The sequence below is a fragment of the Neophocaena asiaeorientalis genome, unplaced genomic scaffold (assembly GCF_003031525.2).
Source record: "Neophocaena asiaeorientalis asiaeorientalis breed wild unplaced genomic scaffold, Neophocaena_asiaeorientalis_V1.1 scaffold427, whole genome shotgun sequence".
Lineage (NCBI taxonomy): Eukaryota > Metazoa > Chordata > Mammalia > Artiodactyla > Phocoenidae > Neophocaena > Neophocaena asiaeorientalis.
In genome coordinates, this window is record NW_020172280.1 from 159981 (window position 1) to 178363 (window position 18383).

The following is an 18383-nucleotide window of genomic DNA, read 5'->3' on the forward strand; positions in this document are numbered from 1 at the left end:
AATTACTTGTTTCCTTATTCTGATACATGTCCTTAGCTGAGGTATGTGGTACAAATATTTTCTCCTGGTTTGTTGGTTAACGTTTTGTTTTCTTAATGGTCTTCTTAGAAAAGTTTTAAATTTTGATAAAGTCCAATTTATCAATTTTTTTATTATTTATGCTTTTTTGTTCTACCTAAGGAACCCTTGTCTTCCTAAGATCACAAAGATTTTCCCCCTGTGTTTTCTTCTAGAAGTAGGAGTTTTTAGTTTCACGTTTAGGGCTATGATCCATGTGAGTTAATTTTTCTGTAAGATGTAAGGTAAATCTTCATTCTTTTTCCATGGAGAGATCTAGTTGTTCTAGTGCCATTTTTTTCAAAGAACTTTCCATTTCCCAAGAAGCGCCTTGACAGTTTCTTTGAAAATGTTTATAGATGTGGGAAAAAGGTATATGCAAGGTATATTCAGATACTTTATCTGTAACTCGCAGTAGGATACCAGAGTGAAAGAGTGGGCCAAGCATTAAAAATAATTTATGTGGTTACGAATCTCTTATTTTCATCAAATATAGTTTTCTTTTAAACATTTCTTGATGTCTATTCCAGAATGAATCGAGCAGTTCCCTTTGATTCTAAAACCATGTGAATAGTAACATCCATATTACGATAGCAGCAATCATTCCACCCGTCATTTAAATATAGAGGCTTTCTGGTGAAGAGCACCTTTGTTCCAGATGTTTGGGTTTGGTAATGTTCACAAATTCCAGAATTTTCCTTAAATGATGCAAAATGAAAAACTAGCACTCAATTTTACTCAAAAATCCAGATCTATAATATCGATAAAATCTCCGTAATTTAACTTTCTATATTAGGAGTGCCGAAATAAGCTAATATTTAATTTTGAGACAAGGATACAGAAAAAGAAAACCCAATGCCTATGAAAACAGACATCTAAAATTTTAATGATTTAAAAATAGCCTGTATATACAATGTGGGAAAGAGAGTAATACAGATTGAACATTTTGGTTTGGAAAACGTGAAACGTCACCACTTTGCTCAAGTCTGTCATCTCCTAAGAGATGCACATTATACAATGAAATCTACAAGGACACTTTTCAACCTCCTCTTCGTTGATTTTCAGCAACCTGCTTCTTCCTTCGCGCACACTTCCTTTCTTTTTAACAATACAGCTTTCTTTTAACAATACAGGAGAGCTGCGGTTCTGAAAAGCACTTCTAGGGTAAGTTTCACTGATTATTTTGTATCCCACTTAGATCATGCATCCTTCTCGCCTAAATCCTTTCCTGTTCCAATGATTTGGTTGTTTAAAACAAGCAAGCTCAATTAAGTCAAGGCATATATCGCAAACCAAAATGTTTTCCAATCGGCTGGAATAGCATCATTAAATAAAAACTGGACTGATAAACCGTAATTTGCTCCTTGACCTGGTAATATGTGACTACATTTACCCCCTGGGGTAAGAAGCGTGATGAATCTGACGGCTTGTGGTGTGTTTGTGCTGTGCCAACCCCAGCAGGTGCGAGAGGACGGACTATGGAACGGACGGATGCTGTGCCGAGCTGGGAGACGGTGGTGAGCAGAGCGCACTGGGTCATTGGCCAGACAGAGCTGTAACGCCTACATGGGCTCCCTACAGCTGCTCTGAGTGCTGGGTCTGCACTTGCATGCTTTAGGGAGGGTACAGGATCAAGCATCGGATTCTCTTAGAGTGGGATGTGGCCTGGTGGCTCTAATGTTTAGGTGATCAAGGAACTGGCCAGTTTCCCTCAGGTAATGGGGTAGTAGCACCTAAGGGAATGTTGAGAGTCAGAAAGGCCCCTACTTATAACTGGCAGATGGGACCATCCTTCCTTTTGTGGATGATCGTAGTCTGATGTGTCTTTATGAACTCCTGCTGCAAATAATATATTTTTTGCAAATCTAAAAACATCCTTTGGAAAATCGCATGGCCAAGTCACTCATAAATGCGAATGATCAAAAAGCCCTGCGGAAACACGTCCTCTCCATGCTGAAACAACCCTAAGTGGGGACGTGGCCCCTGAGTACACGTGTCACTCCTCCAGCACCTAACATGTCAGAGTTTGGATTAACGTATACTTTCTGAAACTTTCTAAGAGGGCTTTTTCAACCAGAAATGAGGCATCTTGGAATAACGTGCCCAAGACAGCCAGTTTTGGAAGGGGTTTCAAAAACAAAAACAAGGCGTAGCATGCCTCCTTACTGGAAGGTACACACCTGCAAATATACTGTGCTTCCCAGACTTGGGAGTGACAGGCTCAGAATAATCGCTAGTATCTGTAGAGCAATATTACAACCAGCTGGTATGTTTTCTAAAAAAAAAATGCAGCATTAGGAGGTGCTTTCTAAGGTGCTTCTTAATTCATGGTTTTCAATGGAATGTATCAGACAAACACCTATGAACGAACATGAACACACAGTCATACACACACACGGACAGGATTCTGTACAGTTTACGTCTTAGATGCTTAGATGTGTACACAGAACCACGCAGGAAAAAAAAAGTTCCCCTAGAGTTCCCTGAATTTCTGAATGTCGTCTAACCCATCAAATGTTAAAATATTTCATTTTCATACAAAATATCTACAAAAATAGATAAGATTTACAAAAACCAGAGAGTATTTCCAGTTTTCCTCAGTAATCCAAGTCAGTCTCTCTTTTGCTGCTCAGAATGTCGCCATCTCCAGCAAAGAGCGCTTGAAGAGCTGCGCGTTCCTGGACAGGTCGGTCACCTGGTGGACCATCTCCTGCAGGGCGGAGGTGCTGGGGTAATGAAGCGCGGCCGTCTTGGTCGCCAACACTATAGTCTTGAGCTGCTCGCAGAGCTGGTTGCTGGAGTTCATCACTTTGTTGCGAACGTCCTGGGCGGCCACCTGCCTCGTCAGCGTGTCTCCGATGAACACCAGTTTGTGGGCGCTGAGGATGACGAACTTGCTGTGCGCCACGAAGATCCGTGGGGGCTGTGCCGAGCTGAGGCAGCTGAAGAGAGCGTCAATGGCGTTGAGGAGGGAGATGTAATGGGTCTCACACTGGTCATAGTAGAAGCACAGCAGCTGCCTGTCCTGAGCGCCCATGCCGCTGCTGGTGCTTGGGAGGCTCTGGGAGGGCTTCCATTTGGAGATGTCGTTCTCCACGGGCTTTGTGATTTCCTGTTCCAACAACTGGAACTGACTCAGCTGCAGGGAAGGAAAAAGCCGAGTTTGTTAAGGATGAGGTGATGTGCTGAGATGGAAATTAACCAGGGCTCGCAGTTAAAGCGCAGGGATCTTCATCCCAGTGTGAGGTGCTTATTAGATGCCAAGACTTGTCCAGTTGCCTGGCTTTCCTAAGCTGTGAACTGTACAGGCTGACAAAGAGGGTCCCTGAGGAATCCTCCAGCTCTGACTTCTGTGACTGGACACGATCGGTCTCTTCTCTCCTCAGGCTGGAAGACAGCATAGGGTTTGAACCCAGCTCTGTCACCTACGCCTTTACGAAGGTTAAATGAGTTAATATTTGCAAAGTGCTTAGACTAGTGTTTGGTATAATGGAGACTCTAGGTAAATGTTTATTAAATGTCGAGAGGTGGCCAGGGAAAAGCAAACATAGGGATCTCTTTGTCAAGTCAGTCACTGACGGTTTGCTCCTTCTGGGGGAAAGCCTTTTGTCCCTTCAAGGCACTTAGATAAATGACAATCCATGACCCTTTTCTATTTCTCCTACTCTTTCCAGATTTATAAATGTTATTATCCAGCACTACAGGGTAGACTGCTGCATATAAATACACGTGCACTGTGGAAGAGAACTTCTCTAAGGGCATCTGAACGCAGGCTGTGCATCGGAACGCTTAGCCCCTCGGAGCGGTCGAAAGGAAGGGGCCTCACGCCAGGTCAGACTCAGTGTTCGCTTTCTCCCTTCTCTCCTCACTGCCCCCAGCTGGTGTATTATTTAAACTGCAATGATAATAATTTCCAGCTATTGCAACAAGTGTCAGGAGAGGCTCTCTTTTACAGGCAAGGACTATCTATCTGTGACCGGAGTTTAGGACTCAGTCTTCTGCCCAGAAACAGGGTTGAGTCTGAGCAGGGTTAACCTCACCCAGCCTCTCCCCTGAGAAGTGCACAGCGAGCTTTCCTTTTCTGTAGACTCTGTTTTCTTCTTAGGAATTACTATGATTTCAACAAGTTCCCCAAAGCCCTGCAGTCTTACTTGGCCAAATGCCAAAGCAAACATAAACAGATACAGGGCAGTGCTTCAAGATATTCAGCTTATGCTTTTCCAAGTGTGTTCATAAATATATCATCTCATTAGGTCAGAGGGGAGAGGGACTTTCTCATTTTATAGAGAAATAATGGGAAGTTCAGGGAGGTTAAGTGACTTGCCTGAGGTCATATGATACGGTTGGCCAGAAAGCACAGATTAGAACTCTGGTTTTCTGAGTTCAGTGTGCCATTTCATGTCCCTACTTGCCATTTCAGTTCATCCTAAAAGGCCTATAAATCCTCCATCCATTTCTCGTTATTTTTGTGCCCTTGTTATTAGCAATACCCATTATTATTTGCCCCACTCATGCCCAACTTTTGAATGAAACTGCCTTGCCCAAAGCCCTTAGTAAATGGACTTGGATATATTTTGAAAACACTGGATCCTGCCCTCCTCCCCTTAGACTGGAACAAGAACAGCCAAGCCACAGGCTTGGGGAGAGACAGAGATAGAGATGAGAGAGACAGAGAGACAGAGGGAGATAGATAGATAATGGCCCAGACTCTTTTTTAAGGAATTTGATAAACCACAGAAGGGGCTGACTATTAGCGAGGAAGCTGAGATGAAAAACTATATATAGGAAAGGCTTTGAGTGTCCAGCTGTGGGTTCTGTAAAGTTACAGGGGAACCAAATGAGTAGATAATCAGAGGAAACTACCGGAAAATAGAGGCCAAGGAAGTCAATTTAGAGAGACACCAAGTTAGTACAGGAAGGAGAGGACACTGACAGTCCTAGTTCCTTCAGACATGGCTGTATCTTCATTTTCTGTTCTCGGATTCCCCTGTTGTGGCTTTACTACAAAACCTGTTTGCTTGGGCCGGCTTGAGTGCGTCTTACTCCTTGAGACCAACCGCCTTAGCCCAATAGTCTTGATATGTTAGATGTACAGGCTTAGCCTGGAAAAACTGTATTTGGACATGGTCCAGGTACACCCTGCTAGATTACCAAGGCCATAGACCTTCTCTTTGTTCTTATACCCTATTATGTGCCTTGGTGCTTGTTTATGCCAAAGTGTACTGGGAGGATCAAAACCATGATCTTTGAAGTTATAGTGTCCTTATTAAGTGGGAAATCTTTTCAATACCAAGTAGTTTTTGTTCTGATCGAACATACCTGATGATGTTCCAGCTGCATCTTGTTCTGTTTGATGATATTTTCTTTTTCCAAGAGCTCCTTCTGTTGCCTCTCAAACTCCTCCTTACCCTGTTATTTTCCAACATAAAGAAAACATGACGTCACCACTAGGATTCGCTTATGCTAACAATTTCATTGACAAACACGTGAATACTCTTCCATTTTCCGCTGCCTTGGCAATTTCCCGCATGCCCAGTTAGGCCCTGTGAACCCCAGGCAGGGCTTCTCGGCCAGACTTCCAGAGTCACTGTGTGGATGAGAACTGAAAACTAAAACCCATGTGCATGTGGGGTGCCATGCTCTCCGCTCCACTTTACCATTTTTGGAGGGCTGACCACGGCCCCCTTCAAACCTCCTTAAGCGGTACTTTTTCTCAGGGCTCTTTTCTAATAGATTATATGCAAACCCATAAACCCCCTAACGGGGGTCTAAACGTGGTCCACATGGTATTTCTAGTTTCTTTCAATCATCTACAGCTCTGCACCAAATTAGCATTTTCCAAGAGGCAGAGTTGGACAACCAGCCAGGTCAATGTTTAATGCCTCGGTCTGCTCTCTCCCCATACTTCTTTTCAGCACAAGGTGTGGCTCTGCTCTCCCCTCCCCAGTTGTAGGCAAAGGAACTGTGTGTAATAATCTCAGGATACTTCGCGGCTGTCAGTCAGATGAAAAGAATGGCAGAATAAGATAGTAAAGCAAATTCTAAATAATGGATCTTGTAGAATGTTTTAATCCCCCGAAGGGAAAGCTGTCAGGACCCTGAGTCAACCTGGTGGAATTTCCACCTGGAGGACACAGACTGTGACGGCCCGATTTCCCTATGCCGTTAAGTTCTAGGTCAATTGGCAAATGCCCAGTGCTCTTCAAGGTCAGCCTATGGTGGGGTTAAGTTTCTGTGAGTAATTCTACACACATACACATACACAGTATAGAGCTGAAGGGACCTTAGAAATTCAGAGGTTTGCAAATCTTTTTCCTTAACCGTGAAACACCCCTCGCCCTACTTTTTTTTTTTCAAATAAAGTATCGTGCAGAACCGTATCATGAAATGCAAACAGAAGTGGAGCTGGTATGTCTGTTTGCGGGCCCGCTAACCTACTTGGGGAGTCCCTCCTGCTTGCCTGAGGCATATCCATCAGATCTAATCCACCCCTGCGCTCCATTCATTCTGCAAATGAGGCAGTGAGATGAGGTTACATAAGTTGGTGACACAGTGTCACGGAAAAGTCTAGAGGACTCAGGACTCTCAGGCCAGTCTTCTTCCTACTGGACATCATTGCCTCCAACGTGTGAACCATTCGTTGTGTTTCTGAACATTAATCTTGGTCTCGGCTCTGGTAGTCTAGCTACCAGCCTTACAGGCATTAGCCCCAGGCCCCTGCCTGTGAGTGTAGGTGCCTTAGGAGTCTGGTTCTTTACCTGGAGGTGGACATAGTCGTAATCATCCATCCAGCTCCGTTCAGAGCCGTCACTGCTGCTACAGTCAGGGGGCTGGTCCTTGCCCAGGCTTGGGGGCAGCGGCTTGTTGAGGGCTGGAGACTTGTGGTCCCCGGGATGCAGCCGCTGTACCTGGGAGCCGGCGTGTGGGCACTCCGCGGAGTTCGTGATGCTCTCAGGCCCGCTCTTCCCGTGCAGGCTGCCAGGGCCCGGCTTGAAGAGGGCCTCCGCGTTGGTGTTGATGGTCGTGGTCAGCTGCTTGGCATCGTCTGGCACCGTCTTTGCCACCATCACGAACCGGTCCAGGTCATCCCATTTGTTTTGGGGCTTGTTGACGGCCAGAACATTCAGGGACCAGCTGCACTCGTTTAAGTCATGGCTGGTCTGGCTCAGGATCTGATGGGAGTCCTCCAGCCTCTGGAGCTCCCGCTTCATCTTGTTGTGGAGGGGGGGCTCCGGCAGGCAGGAGGCGTTGGCCGTGGCCCCCTTGGCGAAGTGCAGGTAGTCCCTCAGGGCCAGCTCCACCCTGTCCACGGCGGCGCGGACCTCGTTGACGTGTCGCTCCATGTACCCGTAGCCCCGCCAGTCGGTGGTGACCAGCGCCATCAGGCCTGAGACGCCCATCTCCAGGGCCTGCTGCAGCCGGTGGAGCCTCTCGATGGCCGTGTCTGGATCCAGGAGGAGCCTTCTGTCCTGGGACGGGGAGGCAGACAGCGAAGATTCCTTCGAGGTGGTGGAGGACGTGGACATGGTGCTGCCGGTGCTGGAGAAGGACAGCCGGTTGATGCCGTCCACCACGTCCTGGGAGCCCTTGGCGTCCGGCGGGTTGCGCAGCGGCACGTCGTAAACCCCGTCTCTCTCTTCGAGGTTTGCTTTCCCGCCGGTTTCTGCTGGCGGTGCCAGAAACTGGACCCCCCGGGGGACATCGTAGGCGTCGTTCTGGGAGCCCCCGGGCTGGCGCAGCTGCGGCGCCGGGTGCCTCAGGGAAATGCTTTGGTGTCTTCGTGGCGCCAGCTCCGCTGCAGCGTCGCCATTATATTTAGCGTGAAGGTCCTTCCCCAGGGGCTTGGTGCCGGCTGGGGGGATGTCATAAACGCCCTCGGGTCTGCCGTCGGGCCGGCCAGCGTGTCTCATCGGAGGGGGGAAGTCGTATTCTTTCTCCCTAAGCCCGGCCTCATCTCTGCAGGCCGGAGGTGGAATGGCGTATCCCTGAAAAGCAAGTGGAGAGCGAAGCTGTTATTCGCTCAGTTGGCTCACGTGACGGTGCGGAACCTGAGCGGTACATCAGGATGAGGGCCAGGTGCTGCCTCCCTCTCGCTCGCCCTCCACCCCTAAGCGTCTCCCTGCCCTCACCTCCCCCGCCCTTTGACAAGTGCATCCTTCCCTGGCTTCCACGCTGCCCTGCGTGGACCCCTCCTGCCTGCGCTGCTCTCCCGGGCCTGCACTGCTGAGCACCTCCTGGGCCTCCTTCCTCAGCTGCTGCAGGCTGGGAGGGCAGGTGACGCATTAGCAGCCCCGGCCAGGCGTCAGGAGGCCTAGGGCCTCTCCCGGACCTGTCAGCCGTGTGCTGCCCAGTAAGCCGCTTCCGTGTTCTGAGACACGGTGCCCTCACCTGTAGAATCAGGATAACAGTACTTCCTGGGCAGAATGAGTCCAATGCGTTAACCCGTACATGTACGGCCTGAGAAAGCTGTGACACCCTATATAAACGTGAGATATATGAGATACAGCAGTCGCTTGCCAAACGGAATTGATTACTTTACCTTCTTATTGGCTCTCCTTACCGACTCCCCATTTTTTTAGTGTGGGCCCCTAAATATGGAATTCCTAGAATTATCTTTATTGCCGGTTCTTCCTCCCTCCCCCCTTCTCTTCCCTCCCTGTACTCTCTTCCAAAGGCTAGCTTCTCCTCTTTGGTTTGTGTATCCCAGCACACACGCACGCACACACACACGTTTTTGGCTGCTCTGTAGTAGCTCACTTACCCCTTTGGTAGGAGGGATGTCATAGACCCCTTGAGGTTTTATCTCTCCCACTGGAACTGAGAACACGGGGCCTTTCACAGACGACGGTGGGATGTCGTACACCTGAAGAGAGACACCCCACCAGAGTTACCCAGCACGGAAATGGCTTATCCTTGTCATTTTTTACGTACTAAGCTTTTAATGACGGATTTATTTACCAGGTTATGTGTTCCCTTGCTCTTCGGCTGAATTCTGTGTAATAAAGGGTTGATAGAATGTTTCTTTTTCAATTTTGTGTTCTTTGACTTAGACTGAATATAAAAGTGATCTTAGGTAAACTGCCTACACTGTCTGTATTTTAAATTGTAGCTTAAATTTTACCCTGGCTGATAAATTGATAAGCAATAAGAGCTTTGTTAGATCAAAGCCTCGATTCCCTACTAAAGCGAAGCCAGCAAACATACCTTAAAACATTGGCTAAAATGGCCCCTGGATAGACAGCCTAAATAAAGGGTCACATGACATGTACATATTTTGTGAACTTCCCTTTCTTCTGCAGCCCTGAAGCAAAGCCGCCCTCTTCCCCAGTGACCACATTTCTGGTACGCACCCCGTGAGCGGTCTGGGAAGGAGGGACATCATAGACGTCCTTTTGGTATCTGGATGGGTACTCGTACACATAGCCATGGCCCGTCCTCATCGGCGTGATCACCTGTGGACAGGAAGACACGGGGGTAAAATTCCAAGCCGAGTCCTGAGGGCATCTCCTAGCCTCCTAATCAGACACTCCACCCTCATCTTTCACCCAACTAAAAAGACAGAAAGAAAAAAAAACCCACAACACACACACACACACACACACACACACACACACACACACACACAAAGAAAAGAGGGAAGAGACAAAAGGAAGGAGACAACGGTAAACTTTGAAATCCCTCTTGAATCCCAGTGAAGAACCATTCCCTGAAATACCTCTGTCCCCATTCCTCATGGTAACAAAATCACCTCAAAGTTAGTCAGATAAAGTCTGAATTCCCAAAAGGTACTTGAAAGGAGAATCGTGTTTGAATTATGAAAGTCCTAGATCAACCCTTCGGAGCATCAAAAGCACAGCATTTAAAAAAAAAAAAAAGGCTCTGAAACTATTTGTAAATAGAGTTCAGCCACTTAAAATTCCTCTCATACCTCCCCCAGGAAGCCTCTTCATCTGACGTTATTATGATTATAACTAAAATTCCATAGGCCACTGGAGTACTTTTATGAAGGTTCACACAGCGCTACCCTTAGAAGCCTCCAGGAGCTTTCATTTTAACGAATGAAACACATGAAATACTGAGTCTGGGAGCCGACCAGGAAGAGAGTTGAGGTCTAATCATTTTCCCATTTCCACCGGGGAAGCAAACATCCAGACGGTACCTACGTCCAAGTGATGTCAGAAGTCAAGTACACTCATCACAGCTCGAGCACCTGGCACCAAATGTCAATGAAACAAATCTCACCCGACAGGCTCGCATTTTCATATCTACACACTTCATTGTGTCCTAAGCACAGGTAGAGAAACGACTGGAACTTAAACTCCTCTGAAAATATATTTAATCCCCCCAAAGCTTCTAAACGACTAGGGTCTTGTTTCTGCCTAACCCCCGTCCCCCGAATGCTAACAGCACCCACCTAAGTATTGCTCGTGACATTTGTGAGAACAGACACTGCAAATTAGGAAGAGTTTGTTGTTCCCTAAGAAACCATCATCTTTTATCCTTTCTCTAATGTGAAAACTCTGGCGTCAGGCTGCCTTCAAAACTATGCAAAAAATGCTCATATCCATCTTACCCCGAAATGGGTGGAACTCAGCCAAATGCACCAATGCCCTTCTCCCTGGGGGCTCTTAATTCCCCGGGTTCAATTTGCTTTTAGATCCCTGGTGCTTGTAGCTGATTATGGCTTGCAATGAAGGTAAAAGAGATTAGTATGCAGCCACCATCCCATCCAATCTCTCCACTGCCTCGGGTTTGAAAAAGGAATCTCTTGCTTTAAGGTTTGTTGGCATGCAACATACAGAACCACTTTACAAAGTGGCTACTGTGCCGTGCAGAGCAAAGCTGCCTTTTTAAAGCAGGCTGCTCTTCGCTCAAGAAAGATACACTGTGTTCCCAATGCCCTTCTATAATTTTTTTCTTCACTCGCTATTGTCCAGGAGAGAAGTGAAGCATCTTCTCTTGGTCTATCTCATCAGCTCCTCTATTTATAGCTCTCTGTTTTGGCTGTTTAATAAAACCTGCTCACAGCGCAGCTTTTGTTCAGTCTACAAGTTTCTAAGAGTGGATTCTATCCAAGGCTGCCAAGTTAGTAATAACACTAATGGAAAACCAAGGCTGGTTATGCTGAAGGCCAGCAGACGGGTTTCATCTTTAGTTTAAAAAAGGGAGTGGGGCTGGGAGATAGATGGGGTGGTGCTAGTATCTGAAAATAGCGCTTGGTGACATGTAAACATAAGGCACAACCTCAAGAAGGCGGGTCGCCAGCAAGGCTCTGCCCTGCCTTTGCAGATCGTCCCTGGCAGGGAGCATTAATGCTTCCCAGTATTTAAGGTCTCACTTCCTGACAAATGTCACAGAACCCCCCGCGTGCTCTCTCTTTCTCATTTAGAGGATGCCTGTGGTCATCTGGTTTTTTAAAAACTTTGCATTCCAAACCAGTCATTTTCCTTGTTTATGCATTAAAAGAAACAGATGGTGAAAAACCACAGGGGGAAAAAGCCAACAAAATACAACCTTCCCCGATGCCAGCATCCTGATGTTACTATCCAATTCGCATCGGTCCACAAATGGCGTGGAAATGGGACCGGGGCTGTGCATCTGGTCAGACACAGGCAGGGCACAGAGTGAGCCCCTTTGTGACGCCCCAGAGAACAAGAGGAGCTGGACGTCCTCTACTTTTGGACCTTCTCCAACTCACCCCATTGCTTGGGTCACTTTCATGCCAATTGTGTGTTCTCTCCTCAGAGGAAAGTGCTGACTGTTCTGAACCTTACAAAGTGTCCAGTTTTGTGGTTCATAAGGCCTTTTCTTCCTGCTTCACACAGTCCACAAAAACCTTCCTACTTTCCCAGGATTACTGAACCTCAGCCTATGAGGAACACCAAGGTCTAGCTAAGGGGATGTACATTTGGGAAGAAATCTCCTGGGCATTTGCACGTAATTGCTACACAAAGGGCATCTTAGAAACGAATTTTCTCAATGAAATCAAGTCAGGTTTTTCATTTCCTTTTTTCCTCCATTTGTTTTTCTTTCCTGCATTCCTTTCATTCTGCGTATTTATTTATAGTTATGAGGGCTTAGCCTTAGGAATTACCAAACTGACCTCTTAGCTCTTTAGCGTTGCCACAAAGGGGGCTGAACCGTGGGCTCCCCAGGGCTCTATGACCGACTACTTTCCTGGTTGCCCTGCAGAGGATGTGCATTGTCCAAATATGGATTTTCTGTCCAGATGAGGGATCCAACCTTCCTTGGACGTTAGTATACTGTTCTTGTCAACTAATGGAAGAGTCTGAAGGTGGACACTTTGAGAAGAGCTATGAAGCAGAGAAGGGCAGACTATAGACGTTTAGAAAGGGAAGAGTCCACGGACTAAATCTCGGAGGCTGGACCCTGGCAGGGGAGGATCTAAAGCCTGGAGACTGGGGTCACGTTAGCTCTCTACCAATTCCGCTTTAGAAAAAAACAAACAAACATGACTTAAAAAAAAAACTTTAATTCACAACATTTTGAGCCTCAGATTCTGGGCAGCACGAGCTTTTTAGAGATGCTGTTAAGACTTCTGAGTCTCATAATTTTGAGAGCCGTGCATGCTGAAGTTTGAAAAGGGAGTCTGTGTCTGGGGTAGCAGCGAGGGCTAGGGAACACTGAAAACCATCAGGTGTGAGAGTCAGTGGGCTGGGACAGAGCCCTGAGGTCTGTCATTCGTGTCTCCACATTCAGTTGGCTTGAGTTTGCACCTGTAGCAGAGCCAGGGCCTTACGCTTAGATGCCTGTGGGCTGAGCAGGCTGGGTGAAGGGAGAGATAAGCCGGGATCCTGTGTTGGGGGCACAGAATTCATACTTTTTTTTTTTTTTCATACTCTTTTGAAAGGTGGCAGCCAGTCCTCAGCTCCAGCTAACCACCATCCTGAAAAAATACTCCCTGTGTTGCCAGATCTTTCCAATTTTCATGAGAGGTCAGAGGGAGGTTCCTTAAAAAACTAAAAATAGATTTACCATATGACCCAGCAATCCCACTACTGGGCATATACTCAGAGAAAACTGTAATTCAAAAAGACACATGCACCCCAATGTTCATTGCAGCTCTATTCACAATAGCCAGGTCATGGAAGCAACCTAAATGCCCATCGACAGACAAATGGATAAAGAAGATGTGGCACATATATACAATGGAATATTACTCAGCCATAAAAAGGAACGAAATTGGATCATTTGTAGAGATGTGGATGGATCTAGAGACTGTCATACACAGTGAAGTAAGTCAGCAAGAGAAAAACAAATATTGTATATTAATGCATATATGTGGAAGCTAGAAAAATGGTACAGATGAACTGGTTTGCAGGGCAGAAATAGAGACACAGATGTAGAGAAGAAACGTATGGACACCAAGGGGGGAAACTGGAGGTAGGGGGGTAGTGAGATGAATTGGGAGATTGGCATTGACATGTATACACTAATATGTATAAAATAGATAGCTAATAAGAACCTGCTGTGTAAAAAATAAATAAAATTTAAATGATTAAAGAAAAAAGAAATCTGGATTTTTATGTGATATCTGATTTTGGAAATTGGCTCAAATATTTCAAACAGCATCTTGGCCAAACGACACGTCTCTGGCCCCCAGGGTGCCCAGTCCTTGCTTTCATCTGTGTATTTCTCCCTTCCTCCTCAGTCCGAGGGCAGGACCTGAAAGCTCTTCACCAGTTCAGTGCTTTGGCAAGACTGAACCACTCCATTTTTCATAGGTGCCCTGCGTGCCACACCTCTGCGTCTTCACTCACACTGTGTCTTTGTCCAAGATGCTCATCTTTCTTCCCTCATGTGCAAACTTCATTCAGTTTTCGGAACCAACTTGAGTGCCTCTCTCCCACAAAGCCTTTCTCAGACAGATACAATATCTCCGTCCTTGGAACCTTCCACGTGTGCATATACATCTCTAACACTGATTAACCCTTGAGGTTTCACTGTTTCAGACCATCTCTTCGCATTGTGGAGACAGAGACCATTTCTCCTCCATTTGTATGTAAACAGCAGGGCCTAGCACAGTGCCTTGAATATAGTAGATCTTGGATAAACGTATTGACTGAATATATTAATGAACTAAAGGAAAACTCAAGGCTTTTCTTAAGCAAACTGGTGTGGATCTGGAGAGGACACTAAACAGGTCTGCCTGTAGAGGATGAGGTTGGTTTCCAGGTAAGTCAGCTCTAGGATGAGCAGGGCCCATGGGATAAGGGACGTGTCTTATCAGCCATGCATGGTAGTGCTGGGCAAGTGGGGTGGCCAAGAAAGCAGGATGAATGTTAGGTAAAGTTGAGAAATCAGACACCATGGAAGAATTATCACCTGTACCACTATCTGGTGCAAACCACGGTTGGATGGCGGCCAAGAAGGGCCACTAGATGGTTTCCTTTTCCCCAGTCTAGAGCTTGCATGTGACCCAAACACCTGCGTTCTTCTCAGCCACAAGCCAGAAACATATGGGGGAGTTTTACAAAAAGCAATGAAAACTAACTCTGCTTTTTACCTTAACATCAGAAAAAAAAAAATACAAAAGAAAGGAACAGGAGTCATGCTTTCTCTAGTTCTGAAAATATGCGACAGGCCCGTGTTGCATGAAGTCTTCTACCAAAGGCCAAGGCCACATTGGGTCTTTGGCTCATTGAAAGGATTAGGTCTCATGAGGGGAGTGATTGAGATCGTAAGCTGGACCCAGGCAGAGCTGGATCTAGATCCTTGCTCTACCACTTAGTAGCTGTGACGACATGACCAAGGTATTTCCTGGCCTGTCTCCTCATTAGTAAAACAGAATTAATAATACTTAGAGGCTATTAGGAGTACTAGATGAGACCAAGTACATAAAGTACCTGGCAAAGCATAAACCCGTAGGCCTCAGCTATTTTTATCATAATTGTTACCTAGGTTAAGCAGATTTTACTTTTGGGCTTAAACTGTGGACTAGGTAATTCAGATCAATCACCCTAATGAAGACGGCTTTAAAAAAGTGAGGAGAATATATGAAAAATCTTCTTGATAACATCAAAAGTTAAAAGATAGTAAAGGATTACCAGGTCAAAACTGAAAAGTGGAGAAGGAATTCGTAGAGGGAAGCCCAAATTTTGAGGCTGCTTTTTCTCTGGTGGCATTTGCTGATCTAAAACAGGTCTGAGGGGCTACATTGTGTTTTTTCAGCTTCTATGGGGGAAGGGAAACATTGGACTCTAGGGCTCACCAAGGTAGGGACCCTGATAACCAACCCGCAGTTTGGGTTGGGACCCTAAGGGCCGCATGCGAAAGTAAGGAGTAGCTGGAAGTGAACCTACCCTTGTACAGGCTAAAGCTAGGTTTTACGTCATCAGGCTTGGCAAGGACATCTCAAAGCCTGAAATCAGATTTATGTGTGTCTGTGAGGCTGGCAGAGCAGGTGAAATCCTCTCTGGATTTTTACTCTCTCTGAACAGCTTTACAGGCCTTGTATTATTTCTACAAATATTTTTTAAAAACCACAGATGTCCAACACACAATCAAAGATAACTAGGAATTCGGGAGACAAGGCAACAGAAACAAGAACAAAACAGCCCATTCCTGCTTCCTTCCAAATAGGATGAGGATGTTTCTGTCTTGGTGATCACAGATCTCAAGGCTGTTTGCTTTCAAAATGTTTCATGATTAAACCGTAGGAGAATACAAAATTTAATCATTCCTAGATTTAAGTCATGGAAAAAGAAACTAATCTTCACAAATGTATACAGTGTTCCCAGTGAGGTCTATGAGGCAATGGGAATTTCAGATTAAAGTGGTACATGACAGGAGACTTTTGCCCTTGGTGATCATCAGTGTATTTACTTGGGTTACTATTTTACTCTGGTCATATCAGTGTTGCCATTGTCACAGTTATCACCATAACAGCACAAGACACACCAGTGGAAAACCCCAGGAGAAAACGTGCTTTATAATCTGAGAGATAAAGATATTTATCCAAGAGAAAGACAGCAAAGTCCCAAACCCAAGAGACTTTATTGAATTTCTCCTCTGCATTTCTTTTCAGTGGAAGAGCACATGCTGGGTCTGTCAAGAGCATCTCACCAAGAAGTAGGACGCATACCCATGAGGAATGTCTAGAAGCAAAACACTTTCTATAAAGACAACTTCTGTTCACATGGTATCACTTGTCCCAAGGTCTCAGCAAGTCTACTTGGGGGCGCTGCTTCCCTTGGGCATCTAGTTTGCCTCCTTAAAGCTGAGCTGGTGGGAGCCTGGGATGGGGCATAGCAGAAACAGAGGCCCTGTGGTTAGGAGAGCTTCAGCAAGATGCCGCCCATTCAGGGGTGCGCCGGGGGAAGTGGGAAGGGAGCAGGCTGTACCATTCATGAAGGCAGATCCTCCTTGCCCACCCACCGACCCTGTGAAAGCCGATTAATAGGGTCTCAGGTCCCGCCATGTTCTGTGCTCCCTTGCACAAGCCCTACTGCTCACATACTTATCACAAACTCTCATTTCTCTCCTCCAACGCTCGCCCCTGTTTTGACTCTTTCCCTCCTTCCGTGCTATCAGCAACCCGAAAGAAGAACAAAACAGTAAAAAGGATGCAGAAAAATCCTCCTGTTTGACTGAAAGAATTGGGTAGAGTGGATGAGACCAAGATGGGATGGGGAGAAGCACAGGGAACTTCGGCGGCATTGGTCCTGTTCTAGTGTATCACTATTATTCTTCATAGTTCTACATTGGATGTATGTACGTATCAAAAAAAAAAAATTCAAAATCATAAAAACAGAATTTTTCATAATTTTAACAAAATTTAAAAAGTAATATGAAATCCCACTTGGAGGGGTATAGGGAGGAGTCTTTTGTCACTCTTTTAAGTTTCTGTATCCCACGATTTAATTGTGTCTAAGTCTCTACAATCCAAAGCAACATTAGGAATGGTGTGAATTACACCATGCTTTGCTTCTGATATCTAGATGATGCCTCGATAATGGCCCAGTGGAGTTTTACCCACGGATCCAGCAGAGCAGGAATGTGTGTAACCAGCTCCTGGTGTTCTGCCCTAAGGCCTAGCCAAGAACTGGGCAGCCCAGGTGGTGCTCAGGAAATGTAATGGGTAACTGTCGAGAAGTTAAAAAGTGCCACTGTGCCATAATGATTACGGTACAGATTTATACCCTCGCCATTAACAGCACCTAAGATCATCTGAACTCGAAAGCAGGCCTCACTGATGAGCAGCCGTCTTTTGCATTTTTCTAGACGTATGTGGAAAGTAAAATTACATTGCTTCCTGTCTTTCTTTAATTCCTTGACACCTAGTTTTATTTATACTATCTCTGGGACCTGTACATTAACAAGAGTATTTTGATTTCTAAAACTCGCTGTTGGAAAGGACTTATTTCACTTAAATGCCCCTAAAAAGCATTAACAGAGCCACCACAGTATTTATTTGATCTTATAGTAACTTCTTTGTCTTAAAGCCCATGAACTGTGTGACTTTCCCTTTAAAGAAAACCCGAGGAAAAGAGACATCAGAATTATCAGTGGCTGCTCATTAGAACTTGGATCCCGTTTTCAGAAACTGCAAAGTTATGGAGGTTTGTCTGTTTAAAATCCAAGATTACTTGTTGCTTTTCTCTGACTGGATTTATTAATTCTCTATAAATTCTTTCTGCCCCACTTGGGTGTAGCAGTGAGCTCATTTATTTACTTGTTATAGCAACAATATAATGAAAACTGAGTCCGGCCTTTAAAATACACCCTCATGGGCCCCGTGCACCGTTAACCCTTCCTACTGCTTCTCTCGTGCTCATCAAGATTTCTCCCCCTGTATTTTGGGAGGTGATTTACTTTCCCTCAAAGACATTTTGATGTCTGATTTTATGCTAGAATGTAGCCTTTTGCTAGCCACGTCTAAATCACGGCCAGGCTCTTTTTTCAAATGAGTCACAACTGAAAGCTCAGAGGTGGAATGGCGCTCTTGGGTCCGGGCGGCAAACCACTCCATACAAACAGTGCCCCAATTGTCAGGCCTCCAGCATGTCTCCCCTGCTGCTTTCAGGAAGCTCTTTGTGTAGCAAGTGCTAAAGCAATATTTAGTTATGGAGTGACCAAGCGCCAAAGAGCAGCTAGAAGCGTTTAAACATGAAAGAACATGACGGGAAATGACTCCTGGGTTCTGCAAGTGTTTGAGGTGTTTCTCTGGACGAAGCAGAATACAGTCCGGGACAGAGACGGGCACAGCACAGCATAGCACAGCCATTTTTTAATAACTCATGGACCGAAATGTTCTTTGAGTGAAAACTATAAAAGCCACGAGCATTTTGGTTCTTTTTTTGTCC

General features: G+C 45.7%; 1 protein-coding gene across 2 annotated transcripts in view; it reads right to left on the reverse strand.

The window, feature by feature from the left end:
• Positions 1-913: 913 nt before the first annotated feature.
• NEDD9 (neural precursor cell expressed, developmentally down-regulated 9) overlaps positions 914-18383 on the reverse strand; it is a 281456-nt gene continuing 263986 nt past the window's right edge. For both annotated transcript variants that reach the window (XM_024763725.1, XM_024763716.1), the window contains 5 exons: positions 9408-9509; positions 8819-8920; positions 6816-8042; positions 5377-5466; positions 914-3196 (listed from right to left, as the gene is read on the reverse strand). In XM_024763725.1, coding sequence (XP_024619493.1) covers positions 2687-3196; positions 5377-5466; positions 6816-8042; positions 8819-8920; positions 9408-9509 — 2031 coding nt within the window. In that variant the 3' untranslated portion in view covers positions 914-2686. The remainder of the gene's footprint in view (positions 3197-5376; positions 5467-6815; positions 8043-8818; positions 8921-9407; positions 9510-18383) is intronic.